General features: G+C 43.8%; 1 protein-coding gene across 7 annotated transcripts in view; it reads left to right on the top strand.

Annotated features, from left to right (window-relative positions):
- Positions 1-9,876, top strand: part of CEBPZOS (CEBPZ opposite strand) — a 47,388-nt gene that overhangs the window by 29,597 nt on the left and 7,915 nt on the right. For 2 of the 7 annotated variants that reach the window (XM_070512254.1, XM_070512255.1), the window contains 2 exons: positions 547-609; positions 8,540-8,655. In XM_070512254.1, the coding sequence (XP_070368355.1) occupies positions 578-609; positions 8,540-8,655 (148 nt within the window). In that variant the 5' untranslated portion in view covers positions 547-577. Of the gene's footprint in view, positions 1-546; positions 610-5,045; positions 5,107-6,016; positions 6,114-8,539; positions 8,656-9,876 lie in introns of those variants that run through there. The other 5 variants (XM_070512256.1, XM_070512253.1, XM_044772262.2 and 2 more) reach the window with 4 other exon arrangements.

Here is a 9,876-nt window from a genome sequence, read left to right as displayed (position 1 = left end):
GGAAAGATTACATGGATGATTTAATGTAACTTCACAACAGTCCTATGAAATCACTGTGGGGGATCAGATTTGCCACCACAAAATGTGTCTCTTTGGCTTATTTTTAAGAACAAAAGACTCAAGAAGAAACTTTGACCTTCCCCCTGACTGCCTAAAATAGTTTAAGATAGAAGGCCTGTTCTAGCAAGGAGCTATCACCATATGTAACTATAGTATAACATGAACCAGGTGTGGTAAACAGGGAGCAATCTAGCAAGGCCCATTTGATCCAATCCTCTCCATGTGCCATTGTCTTTGCAAGGCATGGCAAACATTTGTTTATCAAACATTTGCTTTTCCATCTCCATGTGAATTGGTTCCTCCCCTTTGAAATGCAAAACTACTACCCCCAACATCCCCCTTGTCTTTAAATGGAGATGGTATTTAAGGTGGTGGCTTTGGCCATTTTGGTGAGTTACTCAGTTTTCCTGAGTCTCTCCCATGTAGACATGTTATTAAACTTTGATTTTCTCCTGTTATTCTGTCTCATGTCGATTTAATTCTTAGACCAGCCGGAAGAACCTAGAGGATAGAGGAAATGCCTTCCTCCCCTACACTACCATTTTACAGGTAGGTTAATTGGAGCTTTACAGGGGTGAGGAGAGTCGATGGTTCAAGGAGCTGGGGTTGGAATGCGGGCAGTGCAGCCCAGTCCTCTGGCAAAAAGACAGTTACACCAAGATCTCTCTTAGAGGTCCTGGGTTTGGTTGTTAGTGCCACTGTGTTCTTGGTGCTTCTTTATCTGCTATGAGAAACAAGACACGGGAATTTTCACTGAAAAAAAGGCTCCTTCTGAGGAGGGAGATTTTTGTGACCGCAAGGGAAATAAATTCCCTGGATTTTTGAACATTTTATTTAATAACAGCATTTGAGACAAACACTATATCAAATGTATACAATGGTTTTTCCTTTGGATAAGTTGGGCTACATTCCCACCTCCAATTTCAAAGATGCTTTCCAATTCAAAAAAGTAAGCATATGGAAACATGTGCATCATTGAACTGAAGAAATTTTATGTCAGCAGAAAGTATCTTACTGAAGCAGGCAGTGGGAGAGCAACTTTTTGTTTGTTTGTTTTGAGGAAGATTAGCCCTGAGCTAACATCTGCTTCCAATCCTCCTCTTTTTGCTGAGGAAGACTGGCCCTGAGCTAACATCTGTGCCCATCTTCCTCTACTTTTTATATGTGGGATGCCTGCCACAGTATGGCTTGCCAAGTGGTGCCACGTTCGCAACCCGGCTCCAAACCGGTGAATCCTGGGCCACTGAAGTGTGGGAACCTGTGAACTTAACTGCTGTGCCACTGGGCCGGCTCAGGAGAGCAACATTTAATCTCCATTTACAGAGGGGAAAGAACTGATCAAAAAGGGTTCCTAGTTAGGAAGAGGTATGTGGGTTTTGTTATATATGTGATTATTTTTTTAAAAGTATGTAAAAAGGTAAAATTAGAATATTTGAGTATCTTACTATTTTTGCATTTCCAGACAGTGCTCCCCTTTGAAGGTCTTATTACCTTACATAATAATGGGATGCTGTCCACTGTTGGTGGGAAGGTTGTGTATTTCAGAATCTCCCTCCCAAAAAAGAAAAGGGGTAGGACTGGCCCCTGGCCAAGCTGCTTAGTGGCATTGTCCCTTACATTGTAAAGAGTCTTTGTTTCCCTGGGGAAGGAAGAATTTAAGACATTAATTCAAATGTTGTTGTTGTCCTTTGTTTGCTTCTTAGTGGGTAAAACATTAAAAAAGACAATATGGCTGGATCCTGTTCTGACACTAATGCCTGTCATTATGGGAGGATTTGGGGCTGTTTGGAATTGGTATGTGAGCTCTGATTCTTGTTAGTCTTCCTAGGCCCGGGGCAGCCTGTCAACCCCTACAATTCTACTTACTCCCCTCTTCATTGCTGGCATGCGTGTTGTGGGGAACAGTAGCATGAATGGTTCCAAAATAACCTAGACTGTGTGATGCATCTGCACTGGCCTGCCTTTGAGTGCAGGTGGGCCTCATGTTCTGTGAAATACCAGTTCCCCTTTCAGCTCCTTGCATCCCACCCATCCTGGCCTGGCTCATGCTTCTGGTGGCAGCAGCATGGGAGGTGTATTTAAAGCTCCTTTCCTTGAGATTAAAGAGATCCTTCCCTCTTACCTTCTTTTCTTTTAATTTTTTTTCTACCAAAAAAAAAAGAAAGAGAGAGAGAGAGAAAACAAGTGACAAAATGTCTAAGGTGATTGAAATCAAGTCTGATTAGTACTGCAGGGGCCAAGTAGCATATGGCTCCTGTACCCTGATTGGCCCAAAGCTGATTTTTAGGGGGAAGTAAATTGGCCTTCCTGTGCTATCTTCCTCTCTATGTAGTGGGGTGCCACTCAGGATTAAGTCATGCTTTTTTCTCTTAACAAGAGAAGTGCTACTTCCCGATGTAGTTCAGGATTGAAATTTACTGTGAAATCCTGCATGTGGGAGAGGGGTGTAACCTCTTTGTATTTGGGGAATTAACTAAAAACTGGCTCCCTTCTTCAGAAGTTGAACACCAGGAAGGCAGAGATGGAGTCCAGGAGATGGTGGATGCTGGAAATATTCGGGATCCAGGACCATTTATCTGGTAATGCTTTGGCCTCCAGGACCGAAGGTGATAGAGAACCATTCCACTCTGGCCCCTGGCAGTCTACCCTCCACCTCGCTGTGTCTTTTGGCCATCTGAACGGAAGGCTGGGTCATCACCAAGCTCCTGGGCCCCTCTTGTCCAGTAAGGTGTCCTTTGGCACCCAGCAGCAATGACTCATCTAGACTAATCTCTGCTGTCTCAGAATCCTGGTCAGATTGGCTAGCTGCTCCTACCCTGAGGCAACCATGGGAGAATGGACAGTAAACTCCTAGGTCCTTGTTAGTGTGGAGATCCCTGTTGCCCTTGAACTGTGGCTGCTACAGAAGACTGGGACTTCTTCCAGTCTTCTTCTTCTAGCCAGATTCTGTGCCTCAGGCATGATGCCAAAAGGAGAACTTCCTCCTGGCCACTTGCATCCCTTGGCCAGAGTTAGCAAATCAAGCTCGCACTGGGAATGCACAGCCCGCAAAGGACCCTTTGGGAAGGTGCTGGAGACTTGAAGGAGGATCGATTGGACTTCTGAACAGAGGAGCTTGAGCATTTGCATTCTGGGGTTGGGACTGGGGCAAGTTAGTTACCCCCTCGCCCCAATTATGCCGAGGCGCAGCCCTTATACCTGCTACTTGTGACAATCAGTGACATTTTGAAAATCTGCCACTAGAGTCTCTTCCACTTTCCCCAACACCCCCTGCCCTCTACCCCTATTATTGATCAAAAAGTCTCCACTGGAGTCTCCACTTTTCCTGCCCTAACCCTCGCGGCCAAGTGTTCCTTATCTCAAAGCATGTTTATGAAATCTATGGTGGGGTCCACAATGTGTAAGAAGTGGATGTGAGGGTGTTAAGTTTTGTGTGATACTGGGAAACTCCCACTCCAGTTAACAACCTCCCTTAATTGGCTTATATACACTCCCCAGTGGAAGTGATTGAGTTTCTGTGCAATTGTTTCAGCCTTTGTTATCAAGGTCTTTTGGGATTTTTTTCTTTTCTTTTTTCAATCTGAACCGTTTCAATTACTTTTTCATCTTGTTTTGTCTTCCTGGTACCTTTAACACAGATGCTCTGATATTTCAAACCAATGGACGGCCTGGCAGCTCAGGGCATAGAGTAGTGTCTTAAGTGATATCTGTATATATTTTTAAATAAATTGTTTGTTGGAAGTCATAGGGGTTGCTTTTAAAATGAGAAACATTTATTGTGGCTGAATTTTTGAATGGGGATGAATCTCTAAAGATTCTGGATGTAATGGTCGAAGGGGAAAAGGGAACCTCAACAAAGTAGGTGATGCCTGGCACTAGAATTCTAAAAAGTTTGAGAAAAATTTGTTATGACAGCAAAAACAATAACAGAAAATAAAAAACAACATGGTGCAAAAAGAGATCTTATGAGAAAAGCTTGAGAGAACGTGAGACACATAATATTAATAGAATGGAGGTTCAAGCCAGAGGCAGTTTCTAAAGAGCAGATAGAAGAGATCAAGAGCCAGTGTGAAGCCCGAACGTTAAGAGGATGCCAGTAACGTTGATGAAGTGGAAGAGAGAGTTTGGAGCTCTGGATCTGTGTAGACCTGAGTGATTTTGACTAATAATGACATGCTTTAAATGAATATAGTTTACGCATACACATTTCTCGCGATTTATGATAGTTTAGTTGTGCAAATGAACCGTGTGGGCTGGACTGTGGGAGTCACATAGGAAAACTGGGGCGGTCTCAGAGAGCCCTCAGAGACACTTCCTTTACCTGGCACTGACAGGCAGCTCCTTCCAGCGCCCATTCTCTAAAACCTTCATGGATCCCTCAGATCAGAAGCCGGGCGCTCATCACTTTTCATTGGTTAGTTGTGGGTATATTTTACCCCCTCCTAGACTATAACTTCCGTGAAGGCAGATCTGTGTCTAACTACTTTGAGTATTTCAGGCTTTGTCTTGCACATAGTACTTTAACAGACCTTTATATTCCTTTTCTTCTCCTCCTCTTCCTTCTGCTACCCAGAAGGCAATACACGCAGTGCTTCTCACATTTTAATTTGCAAAAGAATTGTCTCGGGCTCTGACTAAAATGCAGATTCTGAGTCAGTAGGTCTGCATTTCTGACAAGCTCCCAGTCGATGCCGATAATGCTGACTCTCGGAGACTATCACACTTTGGGTTGCAGGGTGTAGAAAAATGACCGAGCGCAGGCTTTCAAGTCAGTGTCTTTAGTTCAAACCCAAGTTTTGTCTCTAATTAGCTGTGTGAGCCTGGGCAGGGTAAACCTCTTGCCTTCTCTATAAAATGATACTCATAGCACCTCTTATGACACAGGGTTGTCGTGAGGATTAAATAAAATAATGTAGCCCTCAGTCAGGATCAACTCAGTAAGAGCCTGATAAATGGTAATCACGGTGTGGGGGTGGGGCCAGCGCCAGGAGGGGCGGGGCTCTGCCAACCCCTGCGCATGCGCAGCCCCGCGCGTCGGCAGCTCAGGTAGGACCCGGCTGCGTGGCTCTAGCCCGGCGGCCTGACGTGGGCTCCGCACAGCAGGCAGGCGTTCTGAGGGCCTCTCCAGAGCTCTGGGGTCGTGCGGGGAACGCTTGGCTTCACTGTGTCTATTCCGTGGGAGGAGCGCGGGACAGGCCCTCCCGACTGTTTCCGGGTTGCTCGGCGACCTTGGCCCCGAGGCGGGGACGGTGCCGCCTGCGCTGCCCGCGCGTGTCAGCTGCTGGCCGGGTCGGAGCGTCCAGGGAGCCCGGGCGGGCGGGGGAGAGCCAGAGGACCGGGGAGAGGGTCCCCTGATGCGGGGGGCCGTGCGGCGGTGACGATCGTGGGCAGCCAGCCTGAGGCAGCTCTCGGAGGCCTCGCTGGTTGCTTGGCTCTTGCCCGTGGGAACCTGGAAAAACTGCTTTTGCTGATCACACCCAGGGAGATAGCTGAGAAATCTTGTTCTCCAACATCTAGAGTGTGAGAGACCTTGCTGTTTGAAATCGTGTTGGCTGGAGATGCTGGGCCTGTCGATTTCCAGCTTTGGTGCACAGATGAGGGGTTTTTGGACGCAACATTGCACCTTTGTCTTAAGCTTGTGCACCCTGAGTCAGCTCCTCAGTCCAGTGTGACGGTAACCTCATGACACACAGCCCTCCTTTTCTTTGAGCCCATCAGAGGACTGTTTTACTTTAAACTTCACCTAAGTTCCACCCTTCTCCGAAAACTTGTCTAATCTTGTTCCTCCTCTGCCAGTTAGGAACCTAATTTTGTCGAGGCAGGTATGCCTTTGGTGGTCTTTATCAAATGGGTTTTATCAGTCGTTATAATTGTACACCTCTCCTAAGATGAGGGACTTGGAATGTAAAATGTGTACATATATTTTTAAGAAAGGTGAATGTTTTATTATACAGTGTTATTTGGATTTTATATTTTGAACTCTTGGCCTCGTCCTCTCCCAACAAAACAAAACAAAATTTTACTTGGATTCCTTACACTGGATTTGGCTGCAGGTAGGCTGTATTTGCGTTGGTTTTTTTACTCCTTGAATATTAAATAACCCCAGGAGATAAAGGGTTAATATGCCAACTATATGAAGAACTCATACAACTCAGTAACAAAAAAACAACCCAATTAAAAAATGGGCAGAGGATCTGAACAGACATTTTTCCAAAGAAGGTATACAGATGGCCAACTAGCACATGAAAAGATGCTCAGTATCACTAATTATTAGGGAAATGCAAATCAAAACCACAATGACGTATCACCTCACACGTGTTAGAATGGCTATTATAAAAAAGACAAGACATAAGTGTTGGAGAGGATGTGGGGAAAAGGGAACCCTCTTGTACATTGTTGGTGGGAATGTAAGTTGGTGCAACCACTATGGAAAACTGTATGAAGATTCCTCAAAAAATTAAGAATAGAACTACCATATAACCCAGCTATTCCACTTGTAGGTATTTATTCAAAGTGGATAAATTAATTTGAAAAGACACATGTACCCCTATGTTCATTGCAGCATTATTTACAATAGCTGAGATATGGAAACCACCTAAGTGTCCAACTATGCATGAATGGATAAAGAAGCTGTTATATATGTACAATGGAATACTATTCAGCCATCAAAAAGAATGAAATCCTGCCATTTGTGACAACATGGATGGACCTTGAGGGTATTATGCTAAGTGAAATAAGTCAGACAGAGAAGGATAAATACTGTATGATTTCACTCATATTTAGAAGATAAAAAATAAAACAAACAAAATAAAAAACTGATAGATGCAGAGAACAGATTAGTGGTTACCAGAGGGGAAGGAGGTGTGGGCAAAGAGTGCAGGAGGTCAACTGTATGGTGACAGATGGTGACTAGACTGGTGGCAGTGATCACTTTGTAGTGTACGCAGATGTTCAATTTTAATGCTGTACACCTGGAACTTATATAATAAAAAAAAAGAAAAAGAACCCCAAGCAGACTCTCTGTAGTGATCCTGACTTATTTCCTGTCTGTAGTGTACAGCATTGTAGTTAACAGTGCAAAACAATTCTCCCTTCCCACCCATTCACCCGCCTCTTGGTTTTATATGTAAGTTCTTTTTTAACTTCTGCTTCATTTCTTTTAGGTAAGAATAATAAAGTTTTAATCTTTTCGTCCCCAGGGTGATCACATTATCAAAATGAGAGAAGGGAATTTTGGGGGGAAGGGACACCTGGTAACACTATTAGTAGGATAATCCTACAAAAGTAGGGTATTAATTACCCCCACCCTCAGGCACTATGAAGAGGAGTCAAAAGCGAACGAAGGCAGGAGAGTGAGCAGAGCTGGGACCTTGGAGTATCAGAACATGCCATCTCTGCCAGAGGACAGAGAACAGTGTGAGGAAGAGCAGACAGAGGACAATATCCAAATCCGGAGATGAAAAACGACTGGTTCTCCTGTCGTTCTTGACTTTGGGGTTATAGGGCAGCAGAGTAAAAACTTGGGTTTACGTTTCATGTATTCAGTAAGAGTCATAAATGCTATCTTCTCAACTTATGTAGCCCTTTTCCTTGTTTAGCTTTTATTGTAGAGAAAGAGAATAAAGACAAACCTTTCTTTTGATTAGCTTTTATTTTAATTAAGGGAAGAGAATCAAGATCTAAAGTCTACTTTTGCCACTTACTGGGTGATGGTGGTCACTTTTCTTCCTCGTGTGGTCCAGGCACCTCCTGTGTAAAAGTCATTTGGAGTTTCTTGCTAAGGGGCAGATTACTGGCCGCCAACCCTAGACTTGCTGAGTCAGAATCTGGCGGTTGCGGAATTGCAGGCTGAGGCCGAGGCATGCACATGTTTAACAAGCCTTTTGAGTGATGCTATTAGTTTGAAAATACTGTTAGACTAGCAGCTCCTCAGGAACAAGAACCAGTGAGTTTATTGCTCGAATTTGTATAATGTGCCTGGACTATGGCACATAGTTCAATATATGTTATATAAATAAATGAAAACCTCCAGCTATAAAATATGTACCGCCACTTATAGAATGACCTGTTTCTTGTAGGGTACTTTACAAAGAGCTTTCACATATTCTGTCCCTTACGTTATATCTTAATTCCTAGTTCAGGTAAAAAAATGATCTACACGATCTTCCACCATTCTGTATTAGACAACTTTAAAATCTTAGTTCCATAAACTGTTCTTTTTACAATGCCTTCAATTTTATCAACTCTCTGTGCTTTATTCAATCATGTTTTTGGTACCTTGTGCCCCATAGGCATGGAGACTGAAAAGTGGGACTGTGGGCCATGCCTAATACAAATAAGTATATAGTAACTTTGGGGTTTTATTCCTATATAGATAATGTCAAACTGTGGGAAGGAATTGGAGTTATTTTTATAGAAGTGGTAAGAAGTGTGAACATGCTCATTCAGGTTTACATGTAATTGTTTTTGTTAAACTTAGGATGGCCCGCACTATGGAACCACTGGCAAAGAAGATCTTTAAAGGAGTTTTAGTAGCTGAACTTTTCGGCATTTTTGGAGCATATTTTTTGTTTACTAAGATGAATACAAGCCAAGGTAATAATTCAGAAGTTCATGTTTTCTAGAGGGGTGTACAGTTTGCTAATGCACTTTAGGTGCTAAATGGCATTTTTACAGAAATTGCTTCTTCAGATTCACTGTATTAGGCTTTTTTTTTTTTTTTAAAGATTTTTATTTTTTCCTTTTTCTCCCCAAAGCCCCCTGGTACATAGTTGTGTATTCTTCGTTGTGGGTCCCTCTAGTTGTGGCATGTGGGACGCTGCCTCAGCGTGGTCTGACGAGCAGTGCCATGTCCGCGCCCAGGATTCAAACTAACGAAACACTGGGCCGCCTGCAGCGGAGTGCGCGAACTTAACCACTCGGCCACGGGGCCAGCCCCACACTGTATTAGGCATTTTTATGGGTACAAGGGGAAACTAGGTATTAATTATTGTAGACTAAATGGCTCTTACTTCTCCCTAAAAAAACTGTTGTTTGTAAACCAGGGAAAATGTTTCACACTTCCATGGATTTACTAGCAGGGGGCACAGAGCAAGTGTCTCTGAGCTGGCTTAGCTTGGGCGCACAGATGGAAGACTTCAGCCTGCCCGTTATACCTTGTTGTTTGATAGACTGAGCAAGCAAGAGGCAGCAGAGCTGAATTGTCAAGCGACTGGTTTCGCAGGCTAGCAGAGTTCTTCCTCTGCGTTAGTACTGGGAGCTAAAACCTTCCCCTTGCCACTGGCTATCACTGATGGTGCTCTGACGTTTTTGTAGGGGGACATTTTATATTAGAACCCTCAACTTTTAAACTTAAGAAGTGCTGCTCTTTCCCTAAAGCAGGGAATAGCAGCCCAGGGTGGTGGCCATCTTTGAAACTTGTCACTTGTCTTTTTAAAGTACTTCACTCGAACAGTTCCAGGATGCTGTTGGATATTCACAAAATCTCCATACTCATATATTTTTTAGATTGGCTCTGAGCTAACATCTGTTGCTGTTTTTTTCCCCCTTCTTCCCCCTAAAGCCCCCCAGTACATAGTTGTGTATTCTAGTTGTGATGCCTCTGGTTGTGCTATGTGGTACACCACCTCAGCATGGCCTGATGAGCAGTGCCATGTCTGCGCCCAGGATCCGAACCAGCGAAGCCCTGGGCCGCCGAAGAGGAGTGCACGAACTTAACCACTCAGCCACAGGGCAGCCCCAAAATCTCTATACTTTTAAACTATAAGAGTATAAAAGAAAACACCCAAACAGTATTTAAAAGCAAATTAAAGTTTA

Source organism: Equus asinus, chromosome 6 (genome assembly GCF_041296235.1).
Source record: "Equus asinus isolate D_3611 breed Donkey chromosome 6, EquAss-T2T_v2, whole genome shotgun sequence".
NCBI classification, from domain to species: Eukaryota; Metazoa; Chordata; class Mammalia; order Perissodactyla; family Equidae; genus Equus; species Equus asinus.
Note: the sequence above shows the minus strand (reverse complement) of the source record. Positions and strands in the feature narration are given on the sequence as shown.